The sequence below is a fragment of the Cuculus canorus genome, chromosome 8 (assembly GCF_017976375.1).
Source record: "Cuculus canorus isolate bCucCan1 chromosome 8, bCucCan1.pri, whole genome shotgun sequence".
Classification (NCBI taxonomy): Eukaryota; Metazoa; Chordata; class Aves; order Cuculiformes; family Cuculidae; genus Cuculus; species Cuculus canorus.
The window spans coordinates 17,814,865-17,839,048 of record NC_071408.1 but is presented as its reverse complement, the minus strand read 5'-3'; the positions used below and the strand labels follow the sequence as shown (position 1 = coordinate 17,839,048).

General features: G+C 46.2%; 1 protein-coding gene across 11 annotated transcripts in view; it reads left to right on the top strand.

Annotated features, from left to right (window-relative positions):
- The window catches only part of SGIP1 (SH3GL interacting endocytic adaptor 1), a 67,530-nt gene that overhangs the window by 18,383 nt on the left and 24,963 nt on the right, over positions 1–24,184 (top strand). For 9 of the 11 annotated variants that reach the window (XM_054073066.1, XM_054073063.1, XM_054073057.1 and 6 more), the window contains exons 3-14: positions 8,177–8,240; positions 10,771–10,795; positions 12,187–12,264; positions 13,357–13,413; positions 13,963–14,017; positions 14,918–15,093; positions 18,842–18,853; positions 19,638–19,662; positions 20,056–20,107; positions 21,032–21,117; positions 22,383–22,475; positions 23,685–23,759. In XM_054073066.1, the coding sequence (XP_053929041.1) occupies positions 8,177–8,240; positions 10,771–10,795; positions 12,187–12,264; positions 13,357–13,413; positions 13,963–14,017; positions 14,918–15,093; positions 18,842–18,853; positions 19,638–19,662; positions 20,056–20,107; positions 21,032–21,117; positions 22,383–22,475; positions 23,685–23,759 (798 nt within the window). The remainder of the gene's footprint in view (positions 1–8,176; positions 8,241–10,770; positions 10,796–12,186; positions 12,265–13,356; positions 13,414–13,962; positions 14,018–14,917; positions 15,094–18,841; positions 18,854–19,637; positions 19,663–20,055; positions 20,108–21,031; positions 21,118–22,382; positions 22,476–23,684; positions 23,760–24,184) is intronic. The other 2 variants (XM_054073067.1, XM_054073062.1) reach the window with 1 other exon arrangement.

The following is a 24,184-nucleotide window of genomic DNA, read 5'->3' as shown; positions in this document are numbered from 1 at the left end:
TAAGCAAACTTCTCAGCATTTGTTTTTATTAAAAACAAAATAGGAAACAACAGAACCCAACCCCTTTTCTTTTCAAGTACCTTCTTTCCTGAAAGCCACAGGCAAGATGCCAACAATGTTCTGCTCTGGCAAAGTGTGACAAAAGTGGCAGTGAGGGTACCATCCCATTTTCCTCACTTTTTTATTTTCTAAGGAGAAACTGTTGTAAGCATGTAGGAGATCGTAATACATGTTTGTGCGACTTTGCTAACCAGATAATTTTTTTTAGTATCTTGGAAGGCAAATAGTGTAAAGTAAGAGGCTTTAATGCCTGTCTAGCTCATTATTAAAGATGCATATTTCAGCCCCCCGTGGCAAAGCTGGATGTAGCTGTTTTTGTGACAGTTTGTCCCAGAAACTATTGGTTTACTGGGATAAAAGATTAAGTACATCTGGGCAGAGCTGGCTGTGCATGCAATACTGCATGTCTTTAGAAAACGCATACTTTTTTTGTTTTAAAAATGACTTTTTGTGTACTCTGAGGTAGCAAAGCAAGTAAACTCATGTGTGTGATTCCTCCACCATTTTTTAAGAGGTTTCCCAGCAAATTTTTAGAAAAATAGATTTTCTGACTGGTTAAAATGTAGACTTTTCTTGTGCTGGAGAACTACCAAGTTTCTGGACCCCCGACAAGTCAAATATCAATCAAAATTATCATCATAAAAATCTTCAATTCTAGGTGAACCTTCTCATTTCAAACCAAGGCTTGTGCATAGGTCAAACATTCATCGCACTGGGGACTTGTGCTCCTCCTGGGAAATGCATCTGTCCCTTGGTCCTATCTCCAATGGCCTTGTGGTGGTCCCTTTCCCGAGTGGAAGGCTGTGATTTTGGCTAGTGGGATTTGAGACAAAAAGTACCTTGCCTGGTACAGCAGCCATGGCACCTTCCTCCCTCATTGGGACTTTGTCCAAGTGTGAATACATATTTGTTGTAGTTATTTTGAAGCAAAATACTATGATCTGCTTCGGGACGGATGTCTTTTTGGAAAGAAGTTCTGGGTTATTTCTTCTTGATGCAAAAGGAGCTGAGCTGTGAGAAATGCTGCTTTTTTTTCACTGTTTTGTATTGTTACAAAAATCATGTATTGTTGTTAGGAGAATCTTCATTATGTTTTTTCTGGAAGCTGTGGTCCTGAAGGATGTCCGTGTGCTGTGAAGGATGGGACATCTTGGCTGGTGGGGCCACGTGCTTGAGCTGGGTGGTCCCAGCAGACTCATAGGAGAGGCTCGAGGAGAGCAGTGAACCACAGGGACAGGGAGCTGGAGACTGTGTTTCAGAATGTGTAAAATAGGGCGATTTAGCCCTGCTACAAAAAGGGGACTTTGAAGATTGAGGGAGAAAAAAGCTAAAAGCCAGTCAGCTTGAAATAGAGTGGGGTTTAAAAACGATTTCCTCAAGGGGATAAGAAGGGTAATTTATTGACTGAGAAGACAGATATTTGATAAAGAGACCCAGCATGCATTATTTATGTCACTTTGCAGCGAGGATGGAAGGCTAATGCCAGAAATACCCTCGACAAGGGGAGGAGAAAGTAGGGGGAGGCCACAGCAGGGCAAAGGCAAGGCTATTTGCAATACCAGGAGCCTGGTGAGGCCCACAGCCTTGCCTGGGGTGGGGACTGGCATGAGATTGGGAAATACAGGTGCTACTGGTTAAAAAGTGAATCTTTACTAAACCTTAGTGTACTGCAATAGCTGGAGTGCACCATTTTAAGTTCGGAGAGAAATGGGGTAACTGTGGAGGCAATGGTATGTTATTAATAGCTTGTTGTGATCTTTAATGGTGATGAGTTTGTGGCTGGAGCCCGGTGCCTGGAACGCCACCACGGAAGGCAGCAGGGTGCAGCAGCAGACCCTGTAGAATCATGAAATGGTTAGGGTTGAGGGAGACCTTAAAAATCATCTAATTCCAACCCTTCTGCCACGGGCAGGGACACCTTCCACTGGATCGAGCTGCTCAAAGCCTCACCCAAACAGGTCTCGGACACCACTACTTCTCTCGGCAACCTGCGCCTGTGCCTCACCACACTCACAGGAAAAAATTCTTCTATATAACAGAATATCTATTCTAAATCTCTCCTCTTTCAGCTTTAAACTTTTACCCGTCATCCTATACCTACGCTTCCTGATGAAGGGCCCCTCCTCATCTTTCCTGTAGATCCCCTTAAAGTACTGGAAGGCTGCTATAAGGTCTCACCAGAGCTTCACTTCTCCAGGCTAAACAAGCCCAACTCTCTCAGCCTGTCCTCATATAGGAGGCGCTCCAGCCCTCTGATCATCTTCTTGGCCTCCTCTGGACTCACTCTAACAGATCCATGCCCTTCCTGTGCTGAGCACTCCAGAGCTGGATGCAGGACTCCAGGTGAGGTGTCATGAGAGCCGAGTAGAGAAGCAGAATCCCCTCCCTCGACCTGCTGGGCACACTGCTTTTCATGCAGCCCAGGATATGGTTGGGTTTCTGGGCTGTGAGCACACACTCCCGGCTCATGTTGAGCTTTTCATCCACGAGCATCTCCAAATCCTTCTCCTCAGCACTACTCTCTACCTTGTTTCCTGAAGGACTCATGTTGTAGCCCCTGCCCATGGTCTGCAGGACCAGGATGCTGCAGGAGCCCCCTCAGGCTGCCGATACAGCAATACTGTCACTGCCTGTCTGCTGCTAGCTCATAGTCCAGCCTGTCTTCTCTGGAGTAACGTCTGCAATTAGACTTGTAGATGAAGGCAGTTAAAATATTAATGACTGTGTCGAGGTAGTATGCAGAGGGCTCAGTGCCCTGTTATTAAGCCTGCTGAAAAGCTGGTAATGAGCTTTAATGCTAAGGTTGGTTTAGCTAAAGAATTTTGAATGTTATGTAGATGTATACTAATTTAATTACATATAGGGTGGGCACAACGAAATATTCTGAAGCAGTGCAGTAATTGAGACTTGAGTGTTCTGCACTGAGATTGTGGCAGCTGGGAATCTCTGGTTTTGCCATGGACAAAACATACCTATTTTCATGTAGGATTACATCGACACAGCATCTGGGCCTGAGGTGTAGGTGCAGGTGGCTGCTGTGACAAACCAGGGGAAACTTCTGGGCTAACTTATGGAAAGCATTTGAGATGCTGCTGTTTGGGTTATTTATATGGGGATCGATGTGGTTGTGCCCTTAATTCTTAAAGTTTAATTTATTGTTTGACTTTTTCCTCTGGATAAGACTGGGAGGATTCAGTAGATTTTTCTTGACTTCGGTTTTGTTTTGCTGAGCAAAGGAGGGAAATATGATTATTTTCTAGAAAGCAAGCCAAAACCAAACACGAAGTCCTTTGGCTATAAAACAACAGTAGGTTTCCACATTTTTGGATCCAGCAAAGTGATTCAGTAAAAGCACATGCAGGTCTGTGTGCAGTGGAGAAGGAGGATTGCTGCAATCAGCTCAAGCTATGTGCAAAAAAAAAAAAGAAATCTACGCAACCAAAACAAAACAAAGAAAACACAAGCCTAATAGTGATTCTTTCTCATTCCTTATTTCTCACCCTTCTTCTGTCCCCTCCCCGCAGGTACCTTGGTCTTGAGTCCCTGGCATAGCAATAGATAGTGCTTATCTTCCTGCACAGACTAAGCTGAACTAATTTCATTTTTTCTCTTTAGTCAACATAAAAGAACATTGAAGACAAAGATGTTCTGACTGGTGTCTCCCATTTGAGGAGTGTGTTGCTTTGATGAGGCACATCCTCCCAAGCCCAGTAACTCTCCCTCTAGGACCTTCCTCAATATCTGGGGGTCCAAAAGCAGTTACTCTCACTGCCTGGGGACAGAGCACAAGCAACTGGGTTTGGGAGAACACCGTTATTTTTTCTTCTAAAGGTGTTAGGTCTTCAGTATAGAAAATAAGATACTGGTAGCTTTTAAGAATAAAGTTCAGAAAGCTTCATAGTGTTAAAATATTGTTATTTCTCAGATGCCAATTCTTAAGTATTCTGGGGGGGAAAAAAGGATAAAAGTAACTAAAAGGAGAATAATACCTCACAATTCAGAAAGTCATTTGTGTTTGAAATGAGATCCCCGGCACGCAACGGTTAGTATAGCCTTGGCTTGTGGCTGCTCTGTCTTTTTGAGTATGAGCATTCAAAGCTGAAAACTTGACGAGGACTAATGACAGCATGTGAAGCTGTCATACCTTGGAGAGGCTGGTGGCTTTCGCCATATTCGGCCTTTGTGGGCAAGGCTGGTTTTGTGGCCATTGAAATGGTTATAGGTATTCCCACTGCTGTGTGGGTAACAGTACACAAACGACTCTGGGCTGTTGTGCATGAGGCTCATTGAGGAAAACCTGCTGAAGGAGGCAGCAGAGATTTCAAATGTGTTCATCTGCAAACGTTTTAATCTTGCGTCCCCTTCAGAAGAAAGATATCCCACTGGTCCTTGAGTAGAATGCGTGGATGAAGTATTTGGTGGTGCTTTTGCTCATGCAGGTATTGGCCTGGCAGGATAGGGCTCTTATTGGTGCTGTTGTGCCTCTTCAAAGAGCACAATCTAAATGACTACTGACGGTAATAGATGGTCTTTTGCACTTGGGGACCAGGGACAGCCTGCCTCTGTTTTAGCCATGTAATAACTATGCAGAATAAAATTAGTTGTTGAACTTCAAAACAGCAGCGAGGAGTGCAGTGGCTACCAGTGGGAAGGCAGACTTTGTGCCTACCCTTCCTCTCTGGTGCTATCAAACTGGCAGTAAAGCTTCAGCTTTGTCCAACTCGATGAACAGTTTTAGGATGGGATTAAAATAGAGATATGCTGCCTGCTCCATGGCACTGGGCAGTCTGCAGAGATGGGTCTTTTCTTGTATTTTGGATGTGACACAAGGGAGAAGGCTTAGGGAATATAGGTAGGGACTTCTGTGATTCTTAATGGTACATACTTGAGTGCATTAATGATCCTCCTGTGAGTAAGGTAGGAAGTCCCTGGGGTGAATGGATGGGGAGAGGGCTCGAATGGCTATAGCTACAGGGATTTAAATTCTTCCCTTCTGGTGCTGCCATTAGCTGTGTACTACATCACACACATCTTTATCACTCTGGCACTTTCAGTGGCCTGGGACCTCATCCCCAGTTTTCTGACACCTCTGGTAGCCCTATAGCTGATGGATATCTGTGGCTCAAGGCTATGGCACTGATGGGCAGAGTTGATACGGGACAAAGGAGACGTGTTCCTAGCATACCCTGTATGATCAGTGCAGGGATCTGGTGTGCCATGGGGCTTTAGGAAATCCTTGCTTCTGGAGATGTGCGATGGGAATGGTCTGGAAGGGCAAGGAACAGCTGGGTGTCTTTCCTACGTGTCCCCTGAGGTGCTGGGTATGCAGTGGGGACAGCTGAAGGAATGGGCTTTGTCTTCGGGTGATGCAAACAGTTGTTTGTACTGGTCTTACCTAGCACTGCTGTTGCTGGGCCATGCAGATCACCAGGTCTTCCTGCTGTAAAACAGTCTGGATCCAGCATTTCTTCACTGTGAGAAGTGGGATTAGACCTGTATTAGGTGCTGCTTTAGAGAGCAGTGATTTCAGCTCTTCCCTGCTCTGCAAGCCATCCCTTGACGTCCCACATGTGCTTCATTTTCTTCTTTCATGCCCATCTTTCTTCTGCCTCACTGCCTCTTCTCTGCTTTCACTTCTGCTCACAATCACCTTTTCTCTTCCAGCAGTAAATTTGTCTTGTCTTGTGAGGTTCCCCATAGCCTGTCATATTTCCATGTATCATTCCCTCTGTGGACAAGGTCTGTTTCTTATAAGAATGACTCGTGCCAGGACTGGTTTTATGGTGCTTCAGCTCCTAAAACTGACTGAAATGAGACTTGAAGACGAGAGCATGCAGTGCCCTTTCATTCACCATCCTCAGCTCTGTCCCTGCACCATCATTCAGAGTATTTTTAACATCTCTCTGGGCTGGGGTTGACCGCCCAAGGGAGGCATGAGCTCCTTCGAGCTGCAGTCACCTTAAGGCTGAACTGTCCTGGGTAATCACCACGCTGTCCCCCACTGAACTGTGGACCTTCCTGGTGTCACTGTCAGGAGTCAGGCAAGCAGTGCCGCTCCCACTGGCTCTTGACAACAGTCTCCAAAGGACGCTTTCATTTTTGTTCTGCCTTTCCTAAATATCCCTTTTTCTCTTCAGTCGTTACCATTTCCAGCAGATGGTGGGCCTGTTATATAACTGAGCAGAAGGCTTCATTATTACAAAATTTAGAGAAATTGGGCACTTCTTCAGATTAAGACTAAACAACAGTTAATTTCTGGGGGTTTCAGCCCTCTTGCTTTGAGTTTGGAGGATGAAGTTATTCTAGAGGGTGTGATCAATGGAAATCTTCCTCAGTTATTGATAACTTGCTTGAGCCTTGAAAAAATTGTTGAAGAGCTGTGAGGCAAGATGTAGTAAAACAAAGCTGTCCATGCAAAGTTGCGGGAGGAGCCTGTGGAGTTCTGCGTCACTCTCAGCTGCTTGTGCTGCCCTTATGAAGTGGGGGCACATGGATCCCATAGCGATTCCTTCACCCCTGACCATGTAATTATTGCTTTGGGCAGAGGAGGGAAGTGCACTGGGTGTGATTTTTCAGCTCCATGAGCAGTAACAAGGAGACTTCCTGGAGCCTCTCCCGGTCCTGCTCTGGCTGTCTTGGTACTACACCCAGCCATAGGCTACAAAAAGCCTAAAGTATCCCACATGTATTTTGATAATATAATTTAAATCCATTGATTTTTGGTGTGCTGCAAAAAGCTAGAATTCGTGTACTTATTGCATGCTTCTGTCAATGCCTAGAAAAATGGAAAATAATTTCAATTCAAGGGCATATTCAAAACATGAGGCAGACGCGAGAAACCCAGTTTTCCCAAAAAGCATCAGTAAAACAGAACTGTGCTTGGGCATACAGCTTCTGGGGCTAATGCTCCCATGTTCCTCTGGTGTCCAGAGCTGATCTCAATGGAGCTACAGGAGATTTGGCTCTTTCAGCATATCACTTGAGGTAGAAGCTTGAGGTTTCTTCATTGAATCCTAGGTAGTTTTTTTGTAAGAAAGCAGGTTTTAACGCTTGTATAGCTGTGTGTTTCTGGTACAGTGCACCTTGCATGAGCTGTGTCCCAGCTCGTTGCGTCACTGTGAGCCATTGCATTTGCCTCTCTGCAGCGCTGCTGCACCCTTGCAGCTATGTCTGATCCATGGCACGCCGGGTTTGGGTAACTTCCAGACCAAGGCAAAACTCCTAGCAGCTTCAAAAGGAAGAGGGCAGAAATAGCTGTTCTAGTCTCAAGATCTACGGTTTGTACTGGCTCCTTTAGCCAACAGAACCTCTAAGTTATGCTTTGACAGCTGTCGTGTAATTGCTGTCATGCCACTGACGGTGATGTGTTCAGCAGCATTTGATGTGAGAGCGTGTTCCAGCCCCGGCTGGGTCTCAGCAGTGGGGCTGAGTGACCATCACTGGCAGAAAATCTTTTGCAGGAAAAACAGCCAGCCAAGTGAAACGTGGTGCTTTAAAATGCTACAAAATCCCTTCCTTGGTGTCCTTGCTGCAAGTGATTATTAAAAACCCCTCTCCTGGACAGCTCTTATGCTGGAAAAGAGGGAGAAAATTGGATAAACTTGCTTTCCTCCATCTGTTTTTAAAAGCAGTGTGGTGGTGGCCACTGCCCCAGTCGGCTCTCTGGCTGCTGGGGCTTCACCTCCAACTCTACCATTGTTGGTACCAGGTATAGTTCTTGGCACTGTGTAGATCAAGAATCAATGCAGAAGATAACCAGCTTCATGGTTCAAACTGTTGTTTTTTTTTTTTAAGCTTAAGAGGGGTTTCTGCACCATGCATTGATACTCACATACAGCACGGAAAAAGAGCATGTAGTTAAGATGATAAACTTAGAAATATTAACTGTGAAATATGTAGTCACACATGCTGAGACCAAGTTAATAAGTGCTAAGTGAGCAAATAAAAGGCATAAGCAAATATACACACTACCTGCAAAGTCCTGCTGGCAGTTTGGGTTTGTTTTTTTTTAAACTTATTTATGAATTACAGCTGACAAGGGAATAAGGGACCTTTTGGAGGATTCATTTGAAGCTTATTAATATTGTATTCTTATTTATATTCCTTCTACCCACAGGACTGAAAAAACGTACAAGGAAAGCCTTTGGTATACGCAAGAAAGAAAAAGATACTGATTCCACGTAAGTCAATGAAACATAAACCACTTTAATGATACTGGGGAGAAAATGATGCCACTGTGCCAGGACAGGAAGGAAGTTGGTGCATCACAGGCATTTGTCATCTTGGATCAGTTTTTGTATTAACAAATACATTTAAGCTGTTTCCCCTTGTACATTCAGTGGCCAACACATAAGATATTTCCTCAGCAGAGCTCCAGAGATAATAAAGCCTATTCTCCAGAGATAATAAAGCCAGTACTCCACGTATTTGCAATTTACGGTGGCAGTTAGCGGTGATCAGAAGAAAATTACTCCTCTGAGAGTTTCAGCAGATTAATCTCTGCCCAAACTACTGATTTGCCCATCTGCTGAAGTCTTTTTAGATGCAAATTCAGTTTAAACAGGTGCTTATTCAGGTAGCAAGGCCAGCTGTGGAGTGAAGGGCTATGTAGCTGGGGCACCTCTGGTGAAGGTGCACAAGGCTTGTGGAGAGCACGCTCCTTTGGCTTTGCTGTGAGAGATGGCTTTTCTTCTTGGGAAAACATCTGGCAGGTGTGTTCTCACTGCTTCTGGTGCGAGATGCTGTGCTGGCGGGGTGCTAATCCAGCCTGAGGGGGGCTCTTGGCCACTGCTGATGTGGCTTTTGGGGTAGATGTCCCAAAGCTGAATAGCAAAGGAGCCTGTGCAGCCCACATGCTGGTAGGGTGAAGTGGGGGAAAGGCAGCAGGTACCCTACTCCTACATCTGCAGCATTACTCTGGCCTTTCCAGAACTGCTTAATGTCTGGAACAGCCAAAGCCTTATAGTTTTTTTCGGTTTCTTTTCTTAATTTGTTTTTCTGAGCTATTTTATACCTAAGCGGCAGTTGGTGAGGTTTCCTGTGTGAAAGGACACTCGCTGCTGCTCTGGCCGTGTTCACAGGGTCACGATGAGCCTGGCTGCACGTGCACCTGTGAGGCTTTATCTGTTGCAAATGACGGCTCAAAAATATGTGAGGACCTGGAGCACGTCCTAAAAGAAGGCTGTGCAGCACTGAGCTGCTGTTCTGCCGACAGAAGGGGGATTCCCACAGGGAATCGTGGCTGTCCATTCACCAGCCAGGCAGGGACAGCCAGGAGCTATAGCATTTATGGCTTCATTTATATTTATCAGAAGGATGGGCAAGAAACAAGCTGCCTTGCGTCTTCGTCTTCTGCTTATGGAATGGAGCCAGGCCTAGGTCCTGCCTTCAGACAGTGCCATGATTTCTGCACTCGCAGCCTCCTCTTCAGAGATAATGAATTATGGGGTGTTCATGATGGTAACGAGCTCGGAGAAAGGTCACTGTGGGGGAGGTGCTGCAATTAGCAAGCAGCAGTGATTAGCACGTCGCCGGGTCGCATCACGGTCATCACCCCGAACAGCTTTGAGCGCTCTCCAAATCCTCTGTTAGCAGCCAATCCATGGCTGGTGGGAGCAGAAGGAGAATGGTGAGTTCAAACAGACCCTCTGGTCACCCCCTGCCATGGCTGGGTCACTGCAGCCCCAGGACATGGTGGTGGGCACCACAGAGCTGCTGCCTGGCTTCTGGGGAGAGGCGGGATGCGCTGGAGCTGCAGTGCGGTGGTGAAGGACTTGCCAACTCTTCCCTCCACTCACTGAGGGTCCCTGCAGCGGTGTCTGGCTGGGCTTGGGGACATGAGCAGGAGGTGACGTTTCATGCGTGTAGGGGAAATGTGCAAGAAGGGATCTTTGCTACTTCCAAATAATTCAGAAACACTTGTGCAAAGAGGTTAAATACCAGATAAGAGAGATGGGAGGCAGACGCAAATGAATTGGAGGAGTTCAATGGAAGGCGTTATTCTCTGTTAAATGAGAGCCGGATGGGCTGTGGCTCCCTGCAGGGTTTTGATGATGCCCTGAGTCAGACATTAATTTGTGGCATATCTCTGGCAACACATAAAGCTCAGAAGCATGTGGGAGGTGGAGGAGCCCGTCTGCTTTTCATAAACATATTTGTCTTTTCGCTAAATAACCTCGCATCGTTAGATAGCTTTTAAACATGACTGCTGAGCCTGCCACGCCATTTGCCGTGACCAAGGTCCAAATCCCGTAAGCGGCTGGGGATTAGGATCCCCGAGGAATCCCATCAATTCTCAAAACCATTCAAAAGAGAAATGACTGTGCTTCTGGAGGAAGAAAAATACCTACGTAGCTCTATGTGTGGTGTTTATTGTCATCTGGAAGAGGATGCAAGGGTAGGACTGTTGCCGTGGCATGGGTGCAAGCTCCTCAGCCAGGAATGTGCCGTCATTGGCAGGAACGTTTTACATACTGAAAAATCTGTACTATAAAATTTGTCATTTGGTAATGCAAGAGCAAAGGCACAGAGACCTTTGTGTGGGTTTCCCAAGGAATTTGTGACCGATAATTTGGATTTGCTGACTATTTCATAATTAAACCTGTTGCTGCTGTGGATTCATTAAGAAAACCATTTCCACAGTTAATCGGGCAGTGGTGCAGTAGGATATTTGGGACCTAACACTTCTGCTTTTCTTTCTGTTCTTTGCAGAGGGTCACCAGACAGGGATGGCATCGTAAGTATTACACAGACCCTGGTCCTGCTTTCCTCTCCTGCCACAACCCCTTAAGTACCAATTCCTCCATCAGACACCATCAGCATTTTGTGAACAGTCTCTTACTTTCTGTTTAATATAGAAAATGAATTTCAGTAAGAAGTTATCTGTTTAAAATAACAACATATTCCAGGTTTTCTATGAAAGTTACAACACAGAACCACCTGACGAGTGCTGTGGGCAGATGGACCAAGTGTCCTGCTAAAACTCTGGCTCTGCATCCTGATTTGTATTCCCCCTAATTGGCTTTGGGTCAGATTTGCTGTACAATGAGTTAAGGAAAAATAGCCGGAACAGCTGTTTCCAATACCTATTTTTATTTTCTATACTAAACTGAAAATAAGGAGTTATTTGTTTTTTGAATTATTGCTGCTTTTGTTTATGATGTTAGATAGAAATGTCCTTGCTAGATCTGGGTAGTAGATTGACCATATCTCCTTTAGGCATTTGATATCAATTTTGCAAATAAGTATGTTGGGTTTAGACTGGGACTGTGCTGATTGTTATTTCTTGAGGAAATTCAGATGTTAGAAGCTCCCCTTAAAATAAAAATGAGACATGCTCAGGAGGGAGAGCGATGCTGGAGTGTCCTTTACAAAGCCATAGAAAAATTGGGGTGCCACATTGCTCCTTTAGAGAGATCCATTTTTTCGTACCTGACCCAAGATCCTTGGCTTTGGGGTCACCCTGCATTCGTAAGCCACTTGTTAAGAAATAGCCATTGAAAAAACAGTCTACAGCTCAGGTAGTGCTTTAACCACGGCTCTATTCAGCAGTAATAAATAAATAAAATGCAAGGAGCATCCCAGAGCCATTCCCTCCACTGGCAGACATGCTGTGGGCAGCTTTTTCTTGCCAGGCATGTGGGCAGGGACATGGGACTGAGCTTCGTGCCCTCTTATTAAGGCTCATATTCTTGATTTTCCAGGTGGCTTGCTGTTTAAGCTTGGTGCAGGGCAAGACGGGGTCTTGTGTGCTCCAGCAAGCTGAAGGATACAGCAATACAATTTTTGTGGTGTAAAATGAAGCCACTGAATGCATTGGAGGGGAATCGGAGGATGGAGGCATTTAATATAACTCTTCCTTCTACTCTTCCTTCTATTCTCACTGTAACATTTGCAGCAGGAGGTGAAACAGCAAACCGCTGGCTGCTGAATAGAGCCCTGTTAACTGCCTCCAGTAAAAGCCACGCTTACTCCTGATGGAGCCACAGCTAAGCCCTTCTTTTCTTATGAAACCATGTAGTATGTTCACTAATTCCTTGTAACTTATTTTTATGTGTTTAAGAAAAAAAAAATTTAAAAACACCCTATACTTTAACCCTTTTTCTGCCAAACCCCAATCCATTCCAGCCTCCCAGCCCTCATCCCAATGAGCCACCTTGCAATAGCAAACCTGAGAATGTGCGTGCAGGAGGAAAACAAAATTCGGTAAGAAAAACAGAGCTCGGTGTACAGCTACAAAAGGGTTGTTAAAAACAGTGAGTAATTTTTGTTTTGAAATGTAGAATATAGGAAAATACGGTGTAGGTTCAGTTAGGTGAACAAATGGAACAACTAAGTCCCACATAACTGCATCCAGAGCTGATTTTTCGCCCTTGTACCTCTAAGGAGGCCGCTCTGTTCCTGGGCAGCATCGTGAGGACCGTTGGCTGAAACACAGAGAGAGAGGGTGCTGGTGGCCTGATCCAACCCCTGTGCTGCTACCACCCCTAAGTGGTGCGTTAGGCTCTTGGCTGGAGTGGAAGGTGCTACCTCCAGCAACTAAAGAGACCTGGGTCATTTAATTTAGGTGACCAAAACTGAGAACACAGCCTAACTGTAGTCCCCAACTGGCCTTGCAGTGGCCAATGGGAGCTTTGGGCACTTTTTTGGATGCCTGGACCAGACCAACAAAGGGTCCCACAGGTAACGTGTGCCTAAAGCTTCCTTCCAAACCAGACTGCCCTTGGTCCTAAGCAGCAATAACCTGTGTGTGTGTTGTCAGTGTGTTGTGATGTGCACTAACACCACATCCCAGCTGGGTTAGCCCAGATGCCTCTCACTGCTGCAACTTGGCTTTACCGCATAGTGAAGTGACAACACCCATCTTGCTCTGTAGACGATTCAGCTGCTGAATAACACAATAAATCCTTCTTTCAGCATGCTCTGGGGAAGATGTTTGTCTCCCGATAAACAGCGATGCTACCTGTGCTCAGTGGCCATCAGGAGCCCCTGCTGCTGCCAGCTCTCTCTGTGGGCTGGAACAGCCCAGCATGTGGAGAAACAGCCATTTCACTTCTCTTCCTTAAGAAATGTTATATGTTCAGCTAATGAATGTGTAATGGAAGATCTTCCAGAAATGGGAAATGCTGTTGTGTATTGCTGATGTGCAGCTGCAGAGCGGCTCTCCGTGGCACCTGCACAGGCAGCTGCAGCAATACCCAGTGGCATCCCAGTGTGACAATGCACATGGATAAGGTAGGCTGTACTCTTGTTTCTGTAATTAAAAACTTGTAAATTTTGTTTTCCAATGTGTTGCAGAAGAAAGCGAATGGGGCCCCGAATGGATTTTATGCAGAGATCGACTGGGATAGATATGTAAGTGTCCCAAAGAGTCTACCCTCCACCCAGCATCCCTGCAGCTCCCACCAGGTTGATCTGGGCTGTGCTGCAGTGCTGCCATTTTGGCTTCCTAGGTGGCTGTTTTGGGCAATAACCAGATCTTAGTTGTGTTCAGATACTTATTTGTCATCTGTATGTTGATTTAAATAGCATAAAACTGCCCAGAAGCTGAGTGCCTTTGATGCCCAACACCCTGCAGGCGAGAAGATCACTGCGTCGGTTTGCAGGATGTTGCATTTACCTGGAGAAAACCCAGGGCTGCAACATAGCATTGCAAAAAAAAATTTCTGAAAAAAATGACTGCTGCGAAATTCTGCCTGAGAAAATTGATCTGCAGCAAGGCTGGGTGCTCAGCCTCTGCTGTTTGCTCCGTGCAGCCCCAGGGTCTGCCACTGGGCTTAGGCTTCATGGAATTTTGCTGGACATCACTCTCTGCAGGTGAAAAGAGCTGCTCCATCTTTTGAGAAATAGAATTAACATTCCTAATTTTGTTGTTTTTTTTTTTCTTTTTTGTGCCCTGTTCAGAATTCACCTGAGCTTGATGAGGAGGGATACAGCATCCGACCTGAGGAACCAGGCTATATCCTTTATTGTTGGCTTTGCCACTCAGCTTACAAACTGTAAGATGAGCTGGGGTTCATGGGCAGGTCACTGACTCCTTTTATTTATTAATTATTATTATTTATTTTCCACCTTTTTATTTTCCTTTTGAGCTGTCACTCCACAGCTAAAATTGTCTCTCGGAGAGCATTACCTGAGGCAATAGAGCAGAAGGTAATTTTAATTGCCTTTGATCCACTGCTCCGAAGTGAGGAGGTGCGGTGAGCAGCATGGGGAGCACTGCAGTGGGGTGCCCCATGGAGATCCCGATGTCCCATCCCATGTGCAGTGGGTGCACCTGTGGTGCTGGCTGTGTGCTGTTTTGTCACAGTGGATGCTGTCTCGGGGCAGAAATTGCACAGCAATAAAAGCAAAATGAGCAGAAATCGATTTGCAGCTCCTGTAGGATGCTCAGCTAAGGGGGGAGGAAGTGTTGATGACCAGAGCCCGTGTACGTGCCAAAGTTGGTAGGCTGGCAGCAAGTTTTAAGCCTCCTCCTCACAGCTGGAGAAGGATCATTGGAAAAGGAGAGTTTTTTTCCTCTGTCACTGCCTGAGGAATGCTGGTTCTTTGCAGGTGATGAGCCAGCGCAGTCACGGTGGGGAGAAAACACAGACACTGTTAGAAATCACTGCTGGGCTAAGCCAGGACTGGCTTTATTGGTGTGAGAACCACTTCCCACATCCTCTGCCAGCACGGGGATAACACAGTAGTGATAGGCATGGCAAGAGGATTTGCCACTGCACACTAGTCCTGCCCTTGGCATTTAGGATAAGCATTTCAAAAACACCAAATTCCCATTCTTTAGGGAGTCTTGAGCCTTTGAATGCCAGAGCTTTGACCTTGCAGCAGAAGGAAACTTTCTTTAACTGTGTTCTACCTACCAAAGGAAAGCACTTCTACTCCTCTAGTGAATCCGAAGAGGAAGAGGAGGCACGCAAGAAGTTCAACATCAAGATCAAGCCTTTGCAGGCTAAAGACATCCTGAAGAGCGCAGCAACGGTTGACGAGCTGAAGGCATCGATAGGCAACATTGCACTTTCTCCATCCCCTGTGGTGAGTTCCCGATGTTTCCATCTCTTTCCCAGGCTGCAAAAGCAGGTACTGCTCTGTGGGGCTCTTCCTTAGGTGCCAATGGTTGTTTACATTTTTGTCCTTGTTTATAGGATCTTGTCTATCTGGAGCAAATAATGTGACTGCAGGCTGAGTTCAGATGTGTTGCAGTGATGTTTCTGGTTCAAAATCTCTTAAAAATTCCCTCTTCTGTTCATAAAACATGTCAATTGAGAGCAGAATATATCATTCCCTTATTTTTGCACTTTCCCCTTAATTTCAATGTGGTCATGATTCAGGATGTATATCAGATGGGTCATGACATGATTCACAAGACAGGGAAAGCATCTGTGGGGTTCTCCACATTGCTGCTGCAGGGTGATAGGGAGACATTTCTCACCCTGAGGTGAACACAGGGTTCCTGGAAGGAAAGATCTGTCTCTTTATCTCTCCTGGTATAAATACCATCATCCTCTGGTTTTCCTAAGGCTTGTAAGATTTCTGTCGTCTTAACCCCATCTGTTCAGCTGTGAAAAGTCTTCCAGTGTGGGCAATAGTGTCTTTTCAGAAGAAGCTTTCTATGGTTTATAATTAGCTTGAATCTGAAGTGTGAATGAATCTCAGACTTTAGGGTGAGAGGAAATAAAATTACTGCATTTTATTTCTTCTTTCCAAATCAACTTAATGTTGTCAATTTTAATGAAAACTTCTGGGCAAGTCACTGTCCTTGGAAATACTGAGTTCTTCTGGCATGGCCTTGCTTCCCCCCAGTGCTTGGTCCCATTTAGCGATGTGCATTTCTGGATGCTTTTAGTGTTGTGACCAAGGAGTTTCTGCCTGTTAGCATTCAAGAGTTAGAAATTGCTGTTGACTGCTTTGGAAAACACAAAGTAAAAGATTAAAACAAAGAGCGGGGAAAACCCTCCAAAAATGAAAACCAATAACAAAAAACCCCCCTCACCTATGTTCAGCCAAAAAAAAGGAAAGGGGGAATTTTGGAGACTGGTAATTATTTTCCAACTTAGGTGGATAATTTTGATCAAGAGAGATATAAACCCCCAGAATTTCTTAATGCAAAACCAAGCTAATTTTGGTTTTGCAAAGTGATGGTCCCAGCAGTCTGGTGCACACAGGTGGGGGTGTGTGTGTATATATGTGTGTATATATATATATATATGTGTGTGTGTGTGTGTGTACCTATATGAGATGTTATTTTGGGAGAAGAGAGGATATAGCGCAGCATTTTAAAATTGGGGTAAGGTAAACACTAAGAATGTATTTAAGGGGCCAAGTCTCCCCTTGTGGATTCTGTTTCTGCCTCCCTTGCTAGCAGTAGGCCCCTGCCATGGGGATTTGCTGCTCTGGGTACCGCGGAGCCCTCTCCCGGCTCCGGGGGTAGCTGGTGGCTCTGGCACAGCTGCAGCAGAGGTGCGAATTAGCTGCTCATTGATTCTGTACTGCAGTCTGTCATGTAGGGATTCCAGAGAATCTAGCCAAAAAACATAAAGCAATGTTGTCTCTAGCAATAAAGATCTATTAAGAAATTATTGAATGGTTACACTCAGCTCCTAGCAGTCCGAAGTTCCTTGGTTATTTTTATTCTTACTGATGAAATGCTCGAATAGCTGGACACTTGCACATGGGGTCTAGGCTGATACAGTCAGCAGTTCTTGCACACCTCTCCTTTTCCAGGAAAATAAAACCCCACCAAATGTGCATTTTGCTAGATATGATTCTGTGTCTCCATGGTACTTTTCTCGCTGAGACCAGGGGGAATTCTGTCATCTATTAGGAAAGGTTTTTCCCCTGGTGAGCATGGCTGTGTGTGTTAGCATGATGCAGTCTGGATCCTACCCTTTGGGCTCTGGGGTGAGACACTCTGTGCTTTGCTTCAGGGAAGTCCTCGTTCCCCACTAGCAGAGCACAGTCTGGGCTGGAGCAGGTGCCTGTCTGTAAAACAGTGCAGACATGCTCGTCTCAACCCCAAGGGCTCAGGGAAAAGCCCTGTGCCAGGCTGCACAGAAGGAACCGTGCTGTTTCTCTATGTCAGAATCCAAAATCTGGCGTGTGGAGCCAAAGGGCCCAGATGGGGAGGTGAGCAGTGCCACCACAGAGTGGCTGGGCACTCCCCAGCACAACAGATCCTGGCAAGCAGCACTGGCCCTGCCAGCCTTGGAAAGCACCGGTGCCCAGGGCAGAAGCTGGCTGAAGGAGTTATGCATCCATGGAAGTTCCATGCTTTGCTGTCTTGGTCGCTGACTTTGTCCTGTGCTCATCTCCCATCTGAAACCAGCTGCAAACCCCCTGCTTCAGGACCCCATCCCTCCTGTGCACTGGCCTCTCCTGAAAGAGAGCAGTGGGATGAGAGGTGCTGTGTCCATAGGCACCGACTTCCCCATCCCTTTGGAATGTAAATGATAGTGCCTTAATTTGAAGACAAGAAGATAACTAATTTCTTGGGGAGCAGTGGGCAAGTGGTGTGGTGCAACTTGCCTGTGCCACATACTGTACCAGCAACAACCCAGCATCTTCAGACCTCCCACCCTCTTCCATGTTCCTTCCTACCAGCAGCACCAGCCCTCTTTGCGCTATGGCAAACTCAGCCCCAGGAGTGGGGGCTTTGTGGCAGTCTGAGTAGTCACTGGGCAAAGCTGATAAGAAATAGCCTTAAATTTAAATGCTTAAGGGTAAAATTGTGGGTTTCACTGTCCTCTTATACAGACCCTTCCAATGAATGAAACAGGTTGGGAAATGGCCTTTGTCTGTAGCTCGTGGGGCTCACTAACAATGAAGCGTATGAGTCCCTTTCGCAAGCGGGCTTAGATGCAAGTTTTATTTCTCTGGGCTCTATCGGTCTAATCTGCTGTCTGAATGAATGACAGCCTGGCTGGGTGTGCACACGCTGCTTTGCTCTCTGTTTAACAGTTATATACCTGCTGCTTCTGTTCCTAATAGAAATCTTCTATTTCTCTGTTTTCCCTTGATAGAATATGTCTTATATTCTCATTTTCTTTTTTTATTTTTCTGCATTCTTTTAGAGGAAAAGTCCGGTAAGAAATACAGTTTTTATCTCTCTCTTTATATCTTTATATTTTTTTAACACAGTCTTGTGTTCTCCTGTTTGCACGGTCCCTGTTTTGCATGTCTCTAGAGCTGAAATGTAAAATGCAGATAACAAATCCTAGCATTTTGGAAGGCATGATGTTTATTTTTCTTCTCCGTTGATTTAATTTAGAGCATTTAAAAATAGAGCTAGCTCATGTTTTCTTTGAATGTACATAGTCTGGGGGTGTAGTACTGGTGAAAGAGCTGGTGGTTTTGGACAAGATGTACAAGGGCAGTCTTATCAAGGCATGTTTTCATGTATGTTGTGGCACATCAAAAGGTATGAGAATTCAAAAAAACCAACGATCAGTGGTCCGTGAGCTCTGGTGCTATGGTACTACTGTATGCGATAGTGACTGCTTCCCCAAGAGGTCTGGGCTTCCAACTGACCTGAGACCAAAATGGGGAAATTCACCCATCCCATGAGGTGTGGGTCCCCTCTGGGGTCTCTCCAGACACTCCTGTCCCTCTGCCTCGTACGCTGTGTCTGGGGTGACCACCAGCCCATGGGAGCAAGGACTCGCACTACACTGGGTGGCCCGTGAAGCCGCGGCTGATGGGTGTAATGGGCACTGGGGGACGTGGGGTGCTGACCTGTTGCTCTCTGACCAGGTGTCTCTTCTCTCTTCCTTCTTGCTGACCACAGCGGCGCAGCCCGGTAAGCAAGCACCCATGCCTGCTGCTTATGCCCTGCCGCTCTGGGAATGAGGGTGCTGGTGGGGTCCGAGGCTGTCCTGGGATCATGTGGCAAGCACAGTGGATGGGGTTCCGGTGCCATTAGCCACTCCATTGTGTGACCCCAGGTGGTGGTGGGACCTTGTCCCCCTGCTAATGCAAAGGAGTCCCCAATGATGGGCATCCTTCATGGCTTGACCTGCATCCTCGCAAAGCACCTGCAGTCCCTACTCATGGTGTTGGGGTATCCCTGCTGCCTGTTCCCCACCAGTGGAACTCCTGCTCCCCTCTCCATTCTGCTATCTCAGAGGGGGCTTTGGCTTTTGCTGTGTGTGGGCATGTGTGTGTTGTGTGGCAAAAGCGAGAATTTACGTTGCCAAAAAAACGATTATTTGGCTTAGATCAGTTTGCAGTCATCAAATGTGGGGATTTTGGGTTTATGCCATTTCTAGTGGGGTGAGGGTGTTGGTGACCCCTACAAGCCACCGGTAGTCCGGATGGCTGCAAAGGCAGCACTGCCAGGTGGTGGCTTTATTTGGCTCAAAATCCTCTCGGTAGGATTTTCTGCTCCCTGAAAGCAAATGGGATTTCACAATACACACGTGTATCTGGCCATATTTCAGCTGTGTGCAGTAAATATTACCTTAGGCAATTCCCAACACATCTTCCGAGCTGCTTTTCTCTTGTTTTGTCCCTCCTCGGGTAACAATTACCATGCACACCATCTTCTTGTGTATTCTACTTACCTCCTGTGTTTCTCATTCCAGGGGACAATTAAGAGGAATTTATCCAGTAAGTACGTTCTGCAGCCCTCGAGAACAGTCGTTACGGCAGTGTGGTGGTGGTATTTTGGAGAGAGAGGTGGGGAAAGGGAGGAGGTTAGGTTTGCTTTAAAAGTGTTCCTAGCAGAAATGATGTCTTCCTTAAAGAAGGCCATACGGGACATCCCTGGGTTACCCTATAGAAACAGTGCAGCTCCCTATTCTACAGAAATAAAATCTGAATTAATAAAACAGAGCTTTTACTGACAGCATGCTCATAGCAGGTGTGGGACAGGCCATGTGCTGTGCTGGTGGCACACTTGGGATGAACCCTCCTGCAAACCTGGGGTCCAGGTGGGCTGGGGTGATGCTTTGGGGGCAGTGGGAATGGCTCTAACCCCGCACTGTCTGTCTTGTGCCGCAGGTGAGGAGATTGCGCGACCTCGGCGTTCCACGCCGACGCCGGACCCTGCCAGGTCAGTACAGGCTCCATCGGCATAATTATCCAACACAGCTATGTTCAGGCACATCATCCTAGTGATGCTTTAAACATTTTGATGGGCAATTGCACATCTACATCATTGCTCAATGACAAGTATCTCTTTTCACCTACAGATTTTGATTTTTTTCATGTATACCTGGATAGATCAAACCCAGAATAGCACAGCAAATTCAATGTGTATTTACTGCCATACCAACGTTGCCTACCCATTGCCTAGCGGAGCTGCCCCAGTTTGGCTCATCGAAAACACCACTGCAGAAACATCACTTGTATAAGTTTTTAGGCTTGTGAGAGAGCCAAATGTTTGTGTTTGATGTTTCAATAAGCTGAGCAAATGCTCTGTGCTGCAGGATGTAGGAGTCACAGGGAGCTTTGGGTCCTCAGGCTCTTTGCTCAGATGCTGTGTGTGTAAATGAGGAATGAGGGAGGGTGAAAGTTGCCCCAAGCCTTGTGGATAGAAAGAGCTGGCAAACATGTGCTATGGGTATATATATTGATTTAGGAAAGCAAACAGACTACTTGATATGGATTGAAGCCAAATCTCACTAGGAGCAAGCTCTGTGCACCTGCGGAGCTTTACTCAAGGTGCCTTGGACCTGAGCATGGTCCATACCTTGATGACTTTTTTTCTTTTCCATGTGGTCTGGAGTAGCTCTGACTAATCCTGAAGCAATCCCCAGTGCCTCAGTGGCTGCTTGGGCACCTAAGGGTTTGCATTGTGGTGCCATGGCTGGTGCTACTATTCTCCTTTTTACCAGCCTGAAACCCTGTGTTTTGCAAGGTACCTGTTAAGCCAGAATATAAACAATCCCTGAAAATACACCTCTTTGAACTCAGGCACTAAGTTTGAGTACAAACCCAAACCTCGTGGTTCCTCTGTGTTTTTCTCATCCCACAGCAAGAAAGTGGGAGAGGACCCCGCTGCACTGGCACCGCTCTTTGGGCCCCCGCTGGAGTCAGCGTTCGAGGAGCAGAAGCTGGACGGTGGGTTTCGGGGCATGGGTGGCATCTCTTGGCAGTGGCCCCTGGCTGTGCCGTGCCACAGGGATGGCTCATGGCACCCGGCTCTGCCAGCAAGCAGCGTAGCCCTGGCGATCAACCCCACAGCCTGCCTCATAAAACAGAATTAAAGCAGAACCAGAAAGGCGGGTAGTGGCATTGCATGCAGTGTGGGGCTGGGGCTTACATGGATTGTAAGGAAACAGAGCAAGCATTTAAGTCAATTAGTTAATTATGTGGTCTTGAGACAGAGCCTGAAAGAGAACAGCTACCAATATTAAAAATATTAACTTTCAAATGAAAGCCTGGTTTTGCCTGTTCGGCAGGCTCTGATGTGCCTCAGTGTGGCGTGTGTTTAACAGCAGCGGCCGATATCTTCTGACACCACGGTAGCATTCCAGCATCACACTAATTCAATTGAAGGAAGATATGACTGGAGCTCTCTGGCAGTTCTTTCCAGCTCCCTGTGCCTGTGAAGATGTCATCTTAGTAATGGCATTTTTTCCCAGGAGCAGCGTTCCTCCGGACAGGAGTACAGGGACAGTTTACTTCCCCCCAAGCCTTTTTGTTTAAAAGCTTTCCCAGAGCACAGCACTCTTGCAAGGCTTGTTCTCCCCAAAGAAAAACCCCATTCACCGATGGAGCATTTTGTTCCCAGAGAGGTCTCCTCCCAGAGACAGCCAGCTCTGCTCAGCTGTCACGAAATGGCCGCTGTCACTTGTAACTTAGTTCTGCCTTGTAGTTAATGAGTCTGGTTAATTCTTTTAATCAAAACTATGTTTGCATGTAGCTCATGACACATGAGCTAATAAAAACAGTGCAACTAGTTTAAATGAGATATAGAAGATGTTTTTTCCCCCCTACAATCTGTGTGACTATAATCGGATCTTTTCATTTTAATACCTGTTTTTTTCTGAGTATCCTAGAATTCCAGACTATTTCTGCAATTCATGCAATGTTTCAGTTATTGTAATAGGCCTCCAAATACGTAAACGGCATTGTTTTGTTTGTCAAACAGCATGAGTGTCAAACTAATTGCGTGACCTGTTTAGAAATCAGGCAAGCTTGTAATTATCTAACATTACAGAAAAACTCCTTTCTTTTAATTAATGAAAGGTTTCTGTCGCTGTTTAGTATCCTCGCTTTCATCTGAGGCTTGTAAAGAATCTCATCTGTGTGTTTTGGTGTCTGTAAGGAAATAATTTTATCAATGCCCTTGCATGTGTATTTGTTTATGTTTGATTTTTCAGCTACTCTGGATCAGCCTGAGATATGGGGATCGGTCCAACCTGTCAACACAAGCGTAGAGTCCCCAAAGCTACCGAGACCTTTTCCAACTGGAAGTAAGTGACCATGCAGGTTATCAACTGAAAAAAAAAAAGAGTATATGCAAAAATTAAATCAAATCTTTAACTTTTCCTCATCCAGACTGTGTACAGTGCAATTCTGTGACACTTTAATCCCATAGCAAGTTGGGAGGGTTTTTCCCTTGGCTTGACTCAAGCTGCAGCACATTAGGGCACAGGAAAGATAGGGGGTTGATACACGATGGAATGGACAGTACCCAGGGTGGGAGAGACTATGTTTGTCCTCCCTGGGGAAACGTGCTTCTGCCAGCGTGTGCTCAATTGGCAAGGTGAAACATCTCCATCCGGGGCAAATAACCTGCGTAGAGCCAGCATTTAAACCTGGCCTGCCCTCAGAGGGATGAGGACCTGATTGTTCATGTTAATGATGCAGTAATTTGGCTCTCGAGGTCAGAAGCACTGGTTTCTCCAGGCTAACGCAGAAAGGGCAACTAGCCCCAAATCCCTGTTTTGCCTTGCAGCTTCCACCGGTGCCTGGGGCAGCCAAGGAACTGCTGTTTTTCCTCCTCCCTAGCTGCAAAGTTATTCCCTCCCTTCTTTTCCCCCTCACTAACCTATTTCATGCCAAACCCAGCCCTGGTGCTATCAGCTGGCCAGTGCCGAAGTCAAGGCAATCTCTGGCCATGTCACAGGCTTGGAAGGGGATTGTGATGCTTGTGATAGAAGTGGTTGTTGAATGGTGTTAAGCCACATCCAGATCAGCCACAAGGCTTCCTGGGCTGGTCCTCCAGGAGGTTTGGACTCCAACACTATTTTGCTTTGCAAAAATGGTCCTGTAAAGCAACTTGGGGTTAATTAGCCAGGACATTGCTCTTCCCAGACCCATGTGGCATGTGCATGTGCAAAACATTGTAGCAGATATGTGCCTCAGAGGTTACAGGTTTTAATTAAAATGTTAATTCAGGTTTTAAGAAAAGACTACAATCTAAGACTTAAAAATGAAAATGAAAAACAAACCAAAAAATTGAAACCCAACAAAAAAGGCCACCGGTGGCTGTTTGTCACTCATCAAAACACTGCAAACCCCCAGGCTCCAGGGATGCTCCTACTCACCCAGCAATCATCCCAGTGGTGCTGCAGCTTTCTGCTTTGCACCTCGGCAGCACGCTGCTGGGTCCCCCTTTCCCAACAAACGGCGTGTATTTCCTAATGCACTATAACTGAGTTTTCCCTTTTGTTTTGCAGCGCCTCCGCCACTCCCACCGAAAAACATCCCGGCCACACCACCACGCACTGGCTCTCCTCTGACAGTGGGAATAGGTAAACGCTGGCTCACCACACCTCCTTGCGTGTGCCATTGTACAGCCCTTGCAGACTGACCAGGAGCCCGCGGGAGCTGTGCTGGGGAGTTGGGTCACTGTGGCTGTTTCAGACACAGATTTGGCCCTCGCGCACCTTCTTTCCCTTGTATTTATGGTGCTTCAGTGGATGCTGCAGTCAAGGTGATGCTTTAGAAGCAGTGCAAAGATGCCTTTGACTCCTGAACCAGTGTTGCCCTGGTGAAATTAATGCTCTCTCCTCCCCCTGCCTTGGATTTTGGTCACTTCTAGAAGTGAAATGCAACACTAACCTTAAGTACTGCTTAAAATTGGGAATAACTAGAGAGCTGTTACTGCCTGGAGTGGCACTACACTGTCTGTATTTATGAATTAACTGGGCATGTGGCACCTGCCTGTGCCAGGGGG